We start from the raw sequence: 17,437 nt of genomic DNA on the forward strand, positions 1-17,437 counted from the left end.
TTGGATCTGGTATTCCAACACATCTCTACATGACTACTGAGTGGAGATTCTGCAGCTGCAAATCCAACTTACAATAAAAACGCAGGAGCGTTACAACATTTTACTGTTGGTGCTAGTGGCTGTGAGTATTTTTTTTATAAATAAAGTGGGAGTAAACTCCCATACATGACTTTTACCTATAGGAATGACTATAGTAAGGCATACCTATAGGTACAGTGGTACAGTAAATATCTCATAAACATGTACCGTTCAGGAGATATTTTTATTTGATGCAGCCAGCCATGCGCTCTGAAGGAACAACATACCGTGCCGTTCCTTCAAAGTCCTGTGCCATGAACGGTGGCTCCCATGCATATGCATGCGAGTAACATTATCGTGGTTCCGGCCACTCACACAGCTGGAGTCCACGAACCCAAAAGAAAGACCAGGTGAAAATGGAAGCGCCTTCAGTGGTGACAGCGTGCTGCTGAAGGGCTTCGCTCTAAGGTAAGTTTCACATAATGTTCTAGTATGCAATGTATACTAGCACATTATGACATTGCCTTTCGGGATTAACAAAAAAAAAAACTGTGGTTTTCACCACTTTAATCCTTTAATACAACAGTGTATGTGAGAGATAGCTAGGAGTCTATGATGGGTGTGTTTGGTAAAAGGTTTCCTGCATTAGAGTGGTGAAGTGTTCCCAGCTCTCTCTATTATCTATACAGGATTGCTTGGATTGGGGTGTGAAGATGGCTCAGATACCACCATTGCCACCAAAATGTGAAGATTGCTCTAAGCCTGCACAGAGATTTTCCAGCTTGCTGAACAACAGCCTAAGCACCAACAGACTGAAAGTGATCACCACTGGAGTCAAATAACCCTTCAGTTAACCCTTTACAAACACAAAAAGTAGCCTTCACTATATTTTTTACCAGAAACACAGCACCTTCTGTACCAATGTCAAACTTTGAGACCTCATGCACACAGGGCATTTGATTTTCTCCTCTGAACGTCTTTTACTCCTGGCAGGTAAAAAAATTGCTTCAAAAATGCCTCTAAAGCCATGTATTGCACACGCATTTAGGAGCACTTTGGCATGTCAAGCTGTTGAGAGTTAATGGATTCTATTGGCCAAAATATTAATTTGCTCTTGCCAATGTAATGAATGAATGCTTAAGCATTAAACGCCTTTTGGCGTGCAGCTGTCTATTTCCAAAACTTAGCGTATAACCACTTCCAGACCAGTTCTTTTCTGGAAATTTTTGTTTACATGTAATAATCATTTATTTTTACTAGAAAATTACTTAGAACCCCCAAATATTATATATTTTTAAAGCAGAGTCCCTAGAGAACAAATTAGTGGATTTTGCAATTTCTTATGTCACACAGTATTTGCGCAGTGGTTTTTCAAACAAAATTTTTGGGGAAAAAATAAATTTTTTTGAATTTTTTTTTTTAAAGCAAAAAAACACAATCAAACCAATTTTTTTGTAAAATATAAAAGTTAGGTTGAGTAAATAGATACCAAGCATGTCACGCTTTAACAACGTAAATTTTACTATCAACAAATTTGTACTTACGACAAACGACGTCAATTTTACAATACATAGGTGACACTTTAAAAGCTTTTACAGGTTACCACTTTAGATTTACAGAGGAAGTCTAGTGCTAGCATTACTGCCCATCATGGGGGGGCCTGTTGATGGCGCCAGCACAGAGCTCGTTCTATGAACGCCAAGAGACCCTATCCCACACATGTAAAGCAGGAGCTAACCTCAAATCCCCTGCGGTATGAGGCTGGCCGGTGGTGGTTGTTAAGTGATTCTGTCACCTGTGATGGTGAGTAAGGCACCAGCGAGGAGAGCTGTATCGGCAGACCCTGTGTGGCTGTGGGTGAAGGAGTCCAAAGCCTCATGGGAGGAGAGAGAGGACGGCCTGCTGACCTGAGACACCAAGACCAAAGGACTGCGGAGAGACTCTGCAATTTCTTGCGGGACTTGATGGTACTTGGCTGTCCCCGGTCAGACTTGACAGAAGTCGCTAACCTACCGAGGCGGAACACCTTAGGAGCCGGCAGGGAGTACTGCAGGAGCTGCTGGAGGGGAGAGGTCAGCCATCCACAAATCAACAGGCTGTCTATTGCAAAGGAATAGGAAGGATATCTATGTAAAGCAATACTCCCTTGTTCAGCAGGAGTGGTAAATCACTCTCTAGTTACTTCCCCGACGCTATTACAGTGCTTTGCGAAAGTATTCGGCCCCCTTGAACTTTGCGACCTTTTGCCAACTTTCAGGCTTCAAACATAAATATATAAAACTGTAATTTTTTGTGAAGAATCAACAACAAGTGGGACACAATCATGAAGTGGAACGAAATTTATTGGATATTTCAAACTTTTTTAACAAATAAAAAACTGAAAAATTGGGTGTGCAAAATGATTCAGCCCCCTTAAGTTAATACTTTGTAGCGCCACCTTTTGCTGCAATTACAGCTGTAAGTCGCTTGGGGTATGTCTCTATCAGTTTTGCACGTCGAGAGACTGAAATATTTGCCCATTCCTCCTTGCAAAACAGCTCAAGCTCAGTGAGGTAGGATGGAGAGCGTTTTTGAACAGCAGTTTTCAGTTCTTTCCACAGATTCTCGATTGGATTCAGGTCTGGACTTTGACTTGGCCATTCTGACACCTGGATATGTTTATTTGTGAACCATTCCATTGTAGATTTTGCTTTATGTTTTGGATCATTGTCTTATTGGAAGACAAATCTCCGTCCCAGTCTCAGGTCTTTTGCAGACTCCATCAGGTTTTCTTCCAGAATGGTCTTGTATTTGGCTCCATCCATCTTCCCATCAATTTTAACCATCTTCCCTGTTCCTGCTGAAGAAAAGCAGGCCCAAACCATGATGCTACCACCACCATGTTTGACAGTGGGGATGGTGTGTTCAGGGTGATGAGCTGTGTTGCTTTTACGCCAAACATAACGTTTTGCATTGTTGCCAAAAAGTTCGATTTTGGTTTCATCTGACCAGAGCACCTTCCTCCACATGTTTGGTGTGTCTCCCAGGTGGCTTGTGGCAAAGTTTAAACGACACTTTTTATGGATATCTTTAAGAAATGGCTTTCTTCTTGCCACTCTTCCATAAAGGCCAGATTTGTGCAGTATACGACTGATTGTTGTCCTATGGACAGAGTCTCCCACCTCAGCTGTAGATCTCTGCAGTTCATCCAGAGTGATCATGGGCCTCTTGGCTGCATCTCTGATCAGTCTTCTCCTTGTATGAGCTGAAAGTTTAGAGCACAGGTGTCAAACACAAGGCCCACAGGCCGAATGCCGCCCCCCAGGCTATTTCATGTGGCCCTCGCACCTCTCCTGCAGCTGCGGCACCCCCCTTGTCTCTGCCTCCACCTTGTCTCTGTAGTCGGCAGCAGAGAGGATAGAACTCCTTTGCTAGATCCTGCACCACCTGTTCTCAGCAGTTCACATCAGAGAGGAGGGCAGAACGCCTCCTACAGATTCTGCACCTGTCTGTGCAGCCGTAACACCACCTTGCCTCTCCCTCCCCTAGTCTCAGCATTCAGCAGACTCTGGAAGCTGACTCCAGCTGTAAGATTCTGGTACCTCTGGTACCCTTAATTTCCATTTCCTTTCAATATGCGTCCCACCTTTCTAATTAGGTGGTACGCATACACCTTTAAGACGGATGACGTCATCGCCGAGCGCCGCTCTGAGCGGCTATTTCAACCGCCGGCGTTCTCTCTCACGTTGTTCGTTCTAACCGCATGGTTAGTTCGTTCAAGCCGTCTGCGAAGCAGCCATACTTGATGTCACTCGCTCCTGTATCTCGCTACCTGAACTAGTTTCATTACTGGTCCCGTATCTCGCTACCGGATCACTCTTGGCTTACTGCTTTCACTCTCTGCTCCTATCCGTCCCTGTGCCTGTGTGTCTACATGCTTACAAGCTTTTCTCGCTGCCGGAACCTCCAGCTATTTGCTTTTACCTGGAACAGACCGGAACCTCGCTACTGATCCCTGTATCTCGCTACCGGATCACTCCCTCACTACTGGACCCCTCTACTACTAACCTTACTAGTGATAAGTACCCCACAGGGGAATCCTCCATAACCTAACTTACACTACCTACCTCTGCACATTAAGGACTGTTACTATCTATGCATACTAATTCTATCATCTGCACTGTTACATAGATTGCTAGCTCTTGAGTCTACTACCATCTATCCTTGCACTGGGTTAGCCTATCCTGTATTTGTCATCTGCTGTCCTTACCACCTGTTACCATACTCGATTACTAACCTATCTGCATTCTACCTAAATACCATCTAATACTCTCCTGAACATTTCTATCAAGTGCTTACCATCTCTGTCACTGTTCACACCTGTCCCTTCAGCACATCACCTTCATACTATCATATACATCCTATCACTCCAGGAACATCTTATTGAGTGTGTGTATATCTGTATGCTGAAGCTGACGGGCCCACAGTGATGAGTCTGGAGAGTTGGATCTGGTTATTCAACACATCTCTACATGACTACTGAGTGGAGATTCTGCAGCTGCAAATCCAGCCTACTACAAAAACGCAGGAGCGTTACAGATTGAACGAACCCAAAAAATGGATTCAGCAGAATTACCACAATTACCACAACAAGTAAATGCATTAATACTTGCTCTTACTGAAGTAAAAGAAGAAAATCAAACTCTGACACAGCAGGTAACCCGTCTTTCACGGCTTACTGCTGCTCAGCCCCCTGAACCTAAAATAAACCCTCCTCTAGTGTTTACAGGTGATCGGAAAAAATTTTGTGAATTCAAAAACGCATGTCAATTGCTTTTTTTGTTAAAACCTCGTACATACCCTACTGATCAAATTAAAGTCTATACCGTTATTTCATACTTAACGGGTGATCCACGGGCCTGGGCAGACTCTCTCTTTGAGAAAAATAATCAGCTTCTCAACTCCTATTCTTTATTCCTAGCGGAACTCGCTAGCTTATATGAAGACCCCAATAGGCAGAGTACTGCTGACATTCAATTGAGGGCTTTAAAACAAGGTAGGAGACCTGTAGAAGACTTTGTAGCAGAGTTCAAAAGATGGACCCTTGATTCAGGGTGGAATGATACATCTCTGTGAACTCAATTCAGACTCGGGTTATCAGAAGCTGTTAAAGACGAGCTCGCCCGAGCGGATTTACCTGGCACCTTGGATGCCTTAATACAACTCAGTATCAACATCGACAGGCGACTGCGTGAAAGAAAGGCTGAGAAAATGGGAATGCCATTGTCCAGTCCTTCTCGGATTTCGGCCGTTGACCCTACTCCCATGGAGGTAGGAACCATACGCCCACCTTTATCAACTACTGAACGAGCCAGAAGAAGATCCAGAAACCTCTGCATGTACTGCGCATCCCTGGATCATTTGATGAGCGTCTGTCCCCTTGTCTGCAAAAAAGAGGGTGAGTGTTCACATGTCTTGCTAGGAGGATTAACGACTTCCTTTTCTAACCCCTATCTCTTTGTTCATCTAACATTACAGTGGGACCAGACTAGGATTACCACCAAGGCTATGATCGACACAGGATCTTGTGGGAACTATATTGATACATGTTTTGTTACCTTAAATAAAATACCTATTATTTCAAAACCTAAACCTGTTTCTGTTAGTTTCATTAACGGTATGCCGCTATCTTCTGGTCCAATCACCAACCAGACACAAGCACTCCTTGTCACTGCTAACGAGTCTCATATGGAGACCACCACTTTTGATATACTACCTTCACCCCATTATCCCATTATTTTGGGACTTCCTTGGTTACACACACATCAACCAATCATAGATTGAAACTGACGGACTTTAACTTTCCCTTCTCACTATTGCGAGATTACGTGTAACCTCCCATCTTCTGGAAAGATCCTGTCTGTGGTGTCAGATGAGATTGCACCATTATGCTATCAGGATCTGTCCGAAGTATTCCTTGAGAAAAATGCTCAAGTGTTGCCTCCCCATAGGGATTATGATTGCACTATCGATCTACTCCCTAACAGCAAATTGCCTTTCGGTCATGTTTATCCTCTTTCACAGGATGAACTTTTCTCATCTCAAGGAATACTTAGATGAGAATTTGAAAAAAGGGTTCATTAGACCCTCTACTTCTTCCACAGCTGCAGGACTTTTCTTTGTCCGCAATAAGGATTCAAGTCTTAGGCCTATTATCGATTATAGGCAATTAAATACGATTACGATAAAGGATCGCTATCCTTTACCGCTCATCCCTGAACTCATCGAACAAGTGCGTGGGGCTACTTACTTCTCTAAATTGGACCTAAAAGGGGCATACAACCTAATCCGAATCCGTGACGGAGATGAGTGGAAAACAGCATTCAGAACCAGATACGGATTATTCGAATATCTTGTGATGCCATTCGGGTTGTGTAATGCTCCCGCAGCTTTCCAGAGGTTCATAAACGACATCTTTAGAGACTTACTTGATGTCTGTGTTGTAGTATATCTGGACGATATACTTATCTATTCTCGATCTCTGTCTGAACATATAAAACATGTAAGACTTGTGTTATCCAGATTACTCGCACACAATCTATACGTGAAATTAAAAAAATGCCTATTTCATAAAGAAGAAATATTATTCCTAGGATACATCATATCCAAAACCGGAATTAAGATGGATATGAGCAAGATATCCTGTATTCTGGACTGGCCTATACCAACAACTCGTAAGGCATTACAGCGATTCCTTGGATTTTCAAACTTCTATAGGAAGTTCATCAAGAACTTTTCTGCTATTGTGAGACCTCTCACACAACTGACAAGTATAAAGAAACCATTCAAATGGTCAGAAGAAGCAAATCGAGCTTTCTGCTTGTTAAAATCAAGCTTTACTTCTGCTCCCATACTACGCCATCCAGACCCATCCCTCCAATATATTCTAGAGGTAGATGCGTCAAATATGGCAGTAGGAGCAGTTCTCTCCCAACGACCAACAAATGCTTCACCACTCCACCCAGTTGCTTTCTTCTCAAAATCACTAAGCAGCCCAGAGGTGAATTACCCAGTGGGTGAAAAAGAGTTGCTTGCCATAAAACTGGCACTGGAGAATTGGCGACATCTACTTGAAGGTACCCAGTTACCAATACTCATATATACAGATCACAAAAACCTTCAATACCTCCAGACTAACAAAACTCTCTCCCACCGGCAGGTACGATGGTCATTATTCTTCCTAAGATTCAACTTCCTAGTGACCTACACGCCTGCAGACAAAAATAAAAAAGCGGATGCGCTATCACGATTAACCGAAGATAACTGCGCCGAAATCCCTTCTATTCCTATAATACCCTATGAATGTATTATTGGGGTTGTTCGTTCCCTGAACGAAGAGATTTTGCACAGTATAGGATTGGATTCACCTCCACCACAACTAAGTACTGATGCAGAAGGCTTCCTCTAATACAACGACAAACTCTACATACCCCCTACTATGCGCACCAAGATCTTGGAGTTATCACATGATGTGCCCATGGCAGGACATATGGGTATTACGAAAACCCTTAATTTGCTTACCAGGCAGTTTTGGTGGCCTGATATGAAGACGTCTATACAAAAATTTGTTTCTTCATGTGACATCTGTGCAAGGTCCAAAATTGACACTACAAAACCATCTGGTCTACTCTGCAGTCTACCAATACCCCAGGTTCCATGGGAAGTTGTGTCCTTAGACTTTATAGTAGAACTACCACCATCTAAAGGATTTAATACCATTCTAGTGTCAGTGGACCACCTGACAAAGATGGCACATTTCATCGCTATCCGTAGACTACCTTCATCTAAACAAACAGCGGAACTACTGATGAAACGTGTTCAAGTTACATGGAATTCCAAAGACTCTTTTATCCGACCGTGGTTCTCAGTTCATCTCCAAATTTTGGCAAGCTCTTTGTCAAATATTATGGATTGAGCGAAAGCTCTCTTCACCCTACCACCCTCAGACCAACGGACAGACTGAAAGAGTCAACCAGTGTATAGAACAATATCTGCGTTGCTACACATCATACCTACAGGATGATTGGGTGGACCTTCTCCCTCTGGCGGAATTTGCTTATAACAACGAAACCCACAGTACTACTAAGCAAAGTCCGTTCTACTTGAACTATGGGTTTCATCCCACACTTCTTCCACCACGCATCCTACCATCAAGTAACCCAGTAGCCTCGGACTATCTTACTCAAATAAAAAACTCTCTGGGTTTACTTAATACCACTATCTCACACGCTCATAGTCAACAAAAAAGGTACTACGACCTTCGTAGAAGACCTTCTCCTCAGTATGCTATTGGGGACCTCGTTTGGCTATCGACAAAAAATTTAAGGTTAAAGATCCATAGCAAAAAGCTTGGACCTTTATTTCTGGGACCCTTCCCAATTAAGAAACTTATTGGGAAAGCTGCAGTACAGCTCACCTTACCGGCAGATCTCAAGATCCATCCCATCTTCCATGTGTCGCTACTGAAACCCCATGTTCCTAACCAAGGAATAAGGCCTACCATCTTGCCTCCACCTCCAGTACAAGTTGAAGGCGGAGAAGAATATGAGATTAAGGAGATTTTGGATTCTCGTATCCACAGAGGAAGACTCCAGTATCTCATAAGATGGAAGAACTATGGACCCCAAGACGACACCTGGTTGGATACCTCTGATGTTCACGCACCTAGGCTTATACGAAGGTTTCATTCGAAATACCCGGAGAAACCAGTGCGATAGGCCTTCCGGAGCCGGCCTTAAGGGGGGGGTACTGTAAGATTCTGGTACCTCTGGTACCCTTAATTTCCATTTCCTTTCAATATGCGTCCCACCTTTCTAATTAGGTGGTACGCATACACCTTTAAGACGGATGACGTCATCGCCGAGCGCCGCTCTGAGCGGCTATTTCAACCGCCGGCGTTCTCTCTCACGTTGTTCGTTCTAACCGCATGGTTAGTTCGTTCAGGCCGTCTGCGAAGCAGCCATACTTGATGTCACTCGCTCCTGTATCTCGCTACCTGAACTAGTTTCATTACTGATCCCGTATCTCGCTACCGGATCACTCTTGGCTTACTGCTTTCACTCTCTGCTCCTATCCGTCCCTGTGCCTGTGTGTCTACATGCTTACAAGCTTGTCTCGCTGCCGGAACCTCCAGCTATTTGCTTTTACCTGGAACAGACCGGAACCTCGCTACTGATCCCCGTATCTCGCTACCGGATCACTCCCTCACTACTGGACCCCTCTACTTACTAAACCTTACTAGTGATAAGTACCCCACAGGGGAATCCTCCATAACCTAACTTACACTACCTACCTCTGCACATTAAGGACTGTTACTATCTATGCATACTAATTCTATCATCTGCACTGTTACATAGATTGCTAGCTCTTGAGTCTACTACCATCTATCCTTGCACTGGGTTAGCCTATCCTGTATTTGTCATCTGCTGTCCTTACCACCAGTTACCATACTCGATTACTAACCTATCTGCATTCTACCTAAATACCATCTAATACTCTCCTGAACATTTCTATCAAGTGCTTACCATCTCTGCCACTGTTCTCACCTGTCCCTTCAGCACATCACCTTCATACTATCATATACATCCTATCACTCCAGGAACATCTTATTGAGTGTGTGTATATCTGTATGCTGAAGCTGACGGGCCCACAGTGATGAGTCTGGAGAGTTGGATCTGGTTATTCAACACATCTCTACATGACTACTGAGTGGAGATTCTGCAGCTGCAAATCCAGCCTACTATAAAAACGCAGGAGCGTTACACCAGCCCTCCTCTGGTTCTCCTCCAGACCCTTCACTTCTTCTCAGATCCACCTGCATTTTCTTCTTGGTAGCAGCACAAGGAAAGGGGGTGCATTGTGATGTAAGGAAGGGTGCAAAACTCTTGACTTCTGATGGTAGGAGGGGGCTCTTGACATCTCATGTAGGGGTGTAAGGGGGCGTGGGGTGCTCTGGACATCTAATCCTACAGATATAACCGGCCCCTTGAGGGAAACCATAATGCTGATGCGGCCCGCGATGAAATGGAGTTTGACACCCCTGGTTTAGAGGGACGGCCAGGTCTTCGTAGATTTGCAGTGGTCTGATAATCCTTCCATTTCAATAATATCGCTTGCACAGTGCTCCTTGGGATGTTTAAAGCTTGGGAAATCTTTTTGTATCCAAATCCGGATTTAAACTTCTCCACAACAGTATCTCGGACCTGCCTGGTGTGTTCCTTGTTCTTCATGATGCTCTCTGTGCTTTAAACGGACCTCTGAGACAGGGCCATCTTACTGAATGGGCACGCTGGGCAGCGACCTAGCCCCAACCAAGCTTTAGCCCCGATTCCTGTGTGCATCCTGCCACGAACCTTAGCAGGTGGCAAGCGCCTGTCGGCCCTGCGCTGCTGTCAAGCCACTTGGGCCATGGAGGGGGGAGTCCACAACTGCAGGAATGCCTGTCCGCCTCCATGGGAACAGGCACACACAGGACAGTCGAGTCTGACTCCCATCCGTGTGTGTGTGTTCACTGGACCCAGTTGCCCAACTTGGAAGCTGTCATTAGCCTGGCACTGCTGTACCAATAAATATCACCTTATCAATAATTCGAAATTTGTATTCTTGTGGGTGATTGTGTAGGCAGGGCCCCAGTGCATTGCATTGCCCGGGGCCCTTTAATGCTCTTAAGATGGCACTACTCTGAGACTATTACAGTGCAGGTGCATTTATACAGAGACTTTATTACACACAGGTGGATTCTATTTATCATCATTAGTCATTTAGGTCAACATTGGATCATTCAGAGATCCTCACTAAACTTCTGGAGAGAGTTTGCTGCACTGAAAGTAAAGGGGCTGAATAATTTTGCACACCCAATTTTTCAGTTTTTTATTTGTAAACAAAGTTTGGAATATCCAATAAATTTCGTTCAACTTCATGATTGTGTCCCACTTGTTGTTGATTCTTCACAAAAAATTACAGTTTTATATCTTTATGTTTAAAGCCTGAAATGTGGCAAAAGGTCGCAAAGTTCAAGGGGGCCGAATACTTTCGCAAGGCACTGTATATTTATAGTATAGTATAGTATACTAGTAAGAGACAAGCTCCAAAGATAATTACATATAGGATACTTAGGATAGAGGTACCCACGTCCCAGTTATTTGAATTTGGAAAAGAAAGAGGGGGCGGCGAAGGGGACTTTTAAAGGGGTACAATGGGACAAGACAAGGGTGTCCGCTCTCTCCCCTCCTATTTGTGTTGTCATTGGAACCACTACTGGCAACTACATGAAATAACGGGGATATGGGGGGTGATGATTGGACATGAAGAACACAAGGTAGCGGAATACCACTACCAAATTTATTCAAAGAAATGAAAAGATATGGAGAACTTCCAAATTTGAAGATCAACCCTGTGAAATCTGAAATTCTAAACATAATTTAGACATCAAAAGATAACCACTAGACTGTCAGAGCTATTGAGGCTAAAGGGAATTATATGAGGCCCATACATATTATTATTTTACATATTGTTACATGGGCATCCTGGCAGCCATTTTTGTCACTCATGAGGTGAATGTAAGTTAATTGTCCTTGGGTAAAAATTCTTACAGAAAATGTTAAGAGTCTTAGCAAAGACCTTCTCAGGCAAATAAATTAAAGGGGCCCAGACAACACCCCAAGATAAGGACTAGCCATGGTGCCAGGTTAGGTTATAATGGGAGTGATATCATTCTTGTCTCGATTTCAACAATGAACAAGGGATCAGGATATTTCATTTTTTTTAAGGGCTCATTTAAAAATTGCTTGAGGAAACATTATTATTATTTGTAGTGAATGTATTAGCGACAATATTATTGTATCGTTGTATTACATGAAGCATACACATAGGCCTACTTAATTGGATAAGTTCAAGGAACATTTTATATGTATTCTTTTATAATATTCAACTGATATTCATTATATTTTGGGGGGAGGTACTCCTTGAATTATATGTGTATTATTATTAATACAGTAGGCATAAGCGTCAAATATATAGAATAGGGTGATATGTATACAAGTTCCTTTTTTGCATAAAGAACTAATTGGTATACAAGGATTTCACTTTAATTTACTTAACTTTCAAGGAATGTTAATTGCTGTGGTTTCAGACCCTATTCAAGCAATATATATCGTACAAGATACAGTATTCTTGACAGTAAGTTGGCAAGATAGCTAACATACTAAGATTTAGATTTCTCTCCAAGGCTTCGGTCAGAAGGTTATCTTGGAGAAAATAGTTGAATCAAACTATTTTCCCCAAATTTTTATACAGACAAACAGTGCCCCCTGTTGATAATGGCGAGGTAGAGCCACATAGAGAATGAGGCCCCATCTGACGTGTTTTTCACGTGGAAAACAAAATCCACATGCACATTACCAAGAATAAAAGTTTAATGTAAGTTAGAGACGGGAGAGAATTGGAAAGAGCAGGAAGGAAGTAGGATGCTCTGAAGAAGTTCTGACACACTGATGGAAGACATTTGGCGGGCTATTGAAAAGTGACATCCCAGGCAAAAGACATTGAAGTTTTTGGTAAAGTATAGATTTCTATATTTTCTATAGGCAATTTGCTTGCCATATACATCTGACTGAACCATTAGATTTTCTTTAGAGGATCAAGATTTGAATTTAGATCATTCTAACTGCAGTATGACCGGTCTATTTTCTAATCTTGGGGAATTATATACATATGTATTAAATCTCCTTGAGACTGATTTCAGCTCATAGTAAATGGTGCAGGTGTGATGTATTCTTAAAATAAATTAACTTAGTAGAAGTTTATTTTACCAAAAACAATCTGGACTTCTAGCAAGTCTTGGTGCATGGTGTAACAATTTTTGTCCATGCATTTTTAAATGTTGAATTGTGAACATCTGTTGGCTGAGAGAGGTCACGTGTCAAATTTGTCAAATTTTGTTTCCATATTTTGTGAGCTCGTGAGAAGCTATTAACCACTTGCCGACCGGTCACGTTGACCGTACTGCAGCAAAGTGGCTCAATTCCATCCAGCGATGTAGACCTACGTCGCTGGACTCCTCCCCCTGTAGGCGCGCTCCCGCTGTTTTCAGTCACAGTGGGAGTCGGGCCAGGGGAGGAGCGGCGGCGATCGCCGCTGCTCTTCCCCGATCATCGGGGAATCGAGTTTGGAGATCCGTCCGCTTGTGTAAACAGAGCGGGCGGATCTCCTAAGTGACAAGGAGTGACAGATTGCAGTGTTCAGCATAGCTGAACATGCGATCTGTCCCTGTGTCACTCAGTCACCTCCCCCCACACACGTTAGTAAGCACCAGGCATACATTAACCCCTCCCTCTCCAATAAAATTAACCCCTTCCCTGCCAGTGTAATTTTTACAGTAACAGTGCATATTTATAGCACTGATTACTATAGATATGTCATTGGTACCCCCAAAAGTGTCAAAAATGTCAGTCAAGGGTCCGATCTGTCCGCTGCAATGTCGCAGTCCCGCAAAAAAAAAAAACGCAGATCGCCGCCATTACGCGTTAAAAAAAAAACACCAAAAATGACAGAAATCTTTCCCTTAGTTAGTAAACGCAATAACTTTTGCGCAAACCAATCAAAATACGCTTATTGTGATTTCTTTTTACCAAACATAGGTAGCTGAAAACAAATTGGCCAAAAATTTTAAAAAATTTTGAGTTTTACATTTTTTTGGGGGGGAATTTCATATAAAAAAATGTTAAAAATATTGTTATTTTTTCAAAATAAACGCTCTTTTTATGTTTATAGCGCAAAAAGTAAAAATCGCACAGGTGATCAAATATCACCAAAAGAAAGCTCTGTTTGTGGGAAAAAAGGACGTAAATTTCGTTTGGGTACAGCGTCGCACGACCGCGCAATCGTCAGTTAAAGTCGCACAGCGCCGAATCGCAAAAAGTGGCCAGGATGTATGGGAAAGATGGGGGGAATTTAAGAGAATGAGGAAATATGCAGCAATATGTATTGAACAGGTTACGAGGAAAGAAGGGAGGGGGGAAAAGGAGAAGTAGAGAAAAGAGAGAAAGAAATTAAATAAAAGGGCAAACTCTGGGAAAATAGGGGGGGGGGGAAATTAGGAGGGCTATATGTTAAAGTGTACTTAAAAGCTTTATGTAATATTTATTAACCTTTTTGTATATGGAAAATCAAATAAAGAAATAGTAAAAAAAAAAAAAGAATTACTGACCATGATCTGATGTTTGCGATGATACCTCACATGTGTGGGACGATCACTGTTTGGGTGCGTGTGGTAATCTTCACTGCTCCAAATGTGGCGTGTTCAGATTAATTTAGACATTTTTCGCGATTCTGCACTGTGTTACTTTAACTGACAATTGCGACGCTGTACCCTAAAAAAAAATGATGTACTTTTTTCCCCACAAATAAAGCTTTCTTTTGGTGGTATTTAATACCCGTACAATTTATTTATTTATTTATTTTTTTGCGCTATAAACAAAAAAAGAGCGACAATTCTGAAAAAAATATATATATTTTTCACTTTCTGCTATATAACATTCCCAAAAAAATAAAATTTAAAAATCAAGTTTTTTCATTTGAATGGGCTGCCGTGCCCAGGCAAACAAAGCCTGCCCAAAATGCAGATATGTGAACCTAGGCCTAATCAATGTCTGCGATACTTGTTGTCACACCCAGACAGGAATGAACAGAGTCTAAAATATAGTAGCCCCCATAAAGCCAAGGATTCTTTACTTGTTTGTTCGATTTGGAAATATTGTTTAATGAAAGAAAAGAAAAAATTGTGCAAGAAAAATATTTACAGAATTCAATCCAAGATATTCCTAATTAGACAATTACAACAGTAATAAAAATGGATTAAATAAAAAAAGGTACGTAGCAAAGTTTGCATGGTCTTTTGTTCTTGCTAAGTTCCTTTCAGAGTGACTGGCCCTTAAAAAGCGATAGTTACTCAATTGGCATTAAACAGGATATGGATCTTACAGTGGTGTACCTAGCTTATATGGCAACCAGGGCCCATCCCCAAAAAAATTACTTGCAGGAACAAGGCAGTGTATGCAAATTGAATTCTGTGTGTGTTTCAGGCGTGCATAACACAGAGGATACAGAGCTCAGGAGTGGATAACACACAGAGTGCAGGGCATAGGGGTGCATAACACAGAGAGTGCATGGGTCAGATGTGCTTACCACAGAGAATGCAGGGCTCAGGAGTGCAGAGGACAGGAATGTCTATCACACAAAGTACAGGGGTTAGGGGTGCAAAGCACACAAGCCAGTGTGCTGAATACAACCAAAATGACCCCCCTCCTCCCAGTACAAACCACTCCCCCTAAGACTTTGTCCCCCACAGTACAGATCGCCACCAACAGTTCTAAATCACCCCTCCCAATCCACCCGCAAAGTACAGCGCCCTTCCCTTACCCACTTCGACATCCTTCTCTCCAGCACACCCCTCCCCCCCCAGCTTAGTACCCCCAGTACAGACCCCTATCCTTAGTACAGCTCCCATCCCAACGTAACCCCAAGTACAGACAACTCTCCCCAGTATATCCCCCCTCCTAGCCTAACACCCCCAATAAAGATTCCCCTCTTCATAACAGCCCCCCTTCCAGCCTAACCCCGGAAGTACAAAACCACTACCCCCGGTAAAGACCATCCCCAGTAAAGACCCCTGTTCAGAGAAGATCTTCTCTCTCAATTTACTTCATCTCAGACTTTCTTGGTACCCCATGGAAACAATACACTCGTTCATATAAAAAAGACAATTTTATTACAAAAGTGTATTAACAAACAAAAAACCCTATATCAAGGTATACAAATAAAATAGATGATGCAGCACCTCATATTACAGATTATGATTTCCCTAAGTGGATATGTATGATCCCAGAGTGTAAATATCAATGTAACAAAATATAGGGAAACATTATCTCCAGAAAAAGCCTCATCCTCAACATGTTTCACAGTCTCAGATGCTTCTTCAGGAAGCAGGAGGAGAGCATGCAACTTTTCCAAAGCAGTATTATGTAAGGCAACACAAAAAACCAAACCAAAAACAAGGATAGAACTCACCTCATTAGGAGGATATAAGAGTGGGTGAATACTGTGAGATAGGGTGCAATGTGGGGCTTGTCAGTTCTCTGGGTATATGTAAGGGTTTACAACCACTTTAAATCGTAATGGTTTGTTGCAGATTTGTGATTTTTTGAGAAATTAGTATTGCATTCCCCCTACTGCCCACTGAATCAATGTCTGGATAGTAAGATTGAAGGACTAAGTTGGTAGCCTGAGCTTTCAGAATGCATTTCAGTACGTAATTTTTAGTTTTGATCAGAGTGCACCTTGAACAGATCCATCAACAAATACCTGATACTTATCCAAATGTCTCTCATATATTCTTTGCAGGGAACCCAAGTGATTCCATTACTGTTTTCTGTCCTACAAGACAAAGAGCACTTTCAGAAACCAGAAGAGTTTTATCCTCAACATTTCTTGGATTCAGAGGAAAATTTTGTTAATAATGAAGCTTTTATACCATTTTCTGCAGGTGAGTAAACCAAAGGGGAGAAACTCTAAATTTTCACAAATGTATAAAGGTCCCTCTATGGCTGTGCAGCGCTACCCTTCGAGTAGTTGCTGGATAGGATAAGCCCCTGTTCTTTGCCTCAACCTTCTCAAGAACCTCAGCCAATCTGGCACACCAGGTTGAGTACACAAACAAACAATATCACAGGACGTCACTGAAAGTAATACTCAGTACCCAGTAATATTGTTATATGAAAGAAAACAATCACCAAACCAAGTAGTAAAGGCAAACTTAATCTATTTTTATCAAATATGGTTGGTAACTAGGCAAGCATAAAATAGATTAGCAATGGTAAACAGTAGCAAGGACACTGCAAGTACAGGCAATGAGCAGTAGCAAAGGTTAATCTACCAAATGCTGTAACTACACTGCCATAACACATTTATGGCAGTGATGCTAGTCCTAGACCGAATGGGTTTGCACTGTCCAAAACGAAAGAGAGATGGTAGTGCAGGGGGCCAGGATACAAGGGGATTTGCCGAATAGTTATTACAGGAGGGGGAAGTCCTTTAAGATGCTTTTCTAGCGGCTATTGTAGGGGTCTTTTAAGAGTGTTGGTGCACTTAAAGAGGATGTAAACCCCCATTCATGAAATTTGACCTGGACACATATATCTGTAGTGTTTTCTTATCTATCTCCAAAGCCATAAGTCCTATGTCTTTCTGCTGCTCTGTCCCTCTGTTATCAGCATGATAACTTCTGACAAGTTCTCCGACACAGGAGATAAAAGCAGCTGGAACTTTATGTCGGGGTGGGTGCATAGAGCTAGATTAGCAGAGAGCTAGTCTATTCAAAGTTTTT

General features: G+C 42.3%; 1 protein-coding gene across 2 annotated transcripts in view; it reads left to right on the top strand.

The window, feature by feature from the left end:
• Positions 1-17,437, top strand: part of LOC309549045 (cytochrome P450 2K4-like) — a 76,623-nt gene that overhangs the window by 49,559 nt on the left and 9,627 nt on the right. The window contains exon 9 of one of the 2 annotated variants that reach the window (XM_082249006.1): positions 16,456-16,597. The exons of the other annotated variant lie outside the window; for it this stretch is intronic. Coding sequence (XP_082105132.1) covers positions 16,456-16,597 — 142 coding nt within the window. The remainder of the gene's footprint in view (positions 1-16,455; positions 16,598-17,437) is intronic. 2 annotated transcript variants of the gene reach the window in all.

The sequence above is a fragment of the Pelophylax lessonae genome, assembly GCF_965119305.1.
Source record: "Pelophylax lessonae genome assembly, chromosome: 3".
NCBI classification, from domain to species: Eukaryota; Metazoa; Chordata; class Amphibia; order Anura; family Ranidae; genus Pelophylax; species Pelophylax lessonae.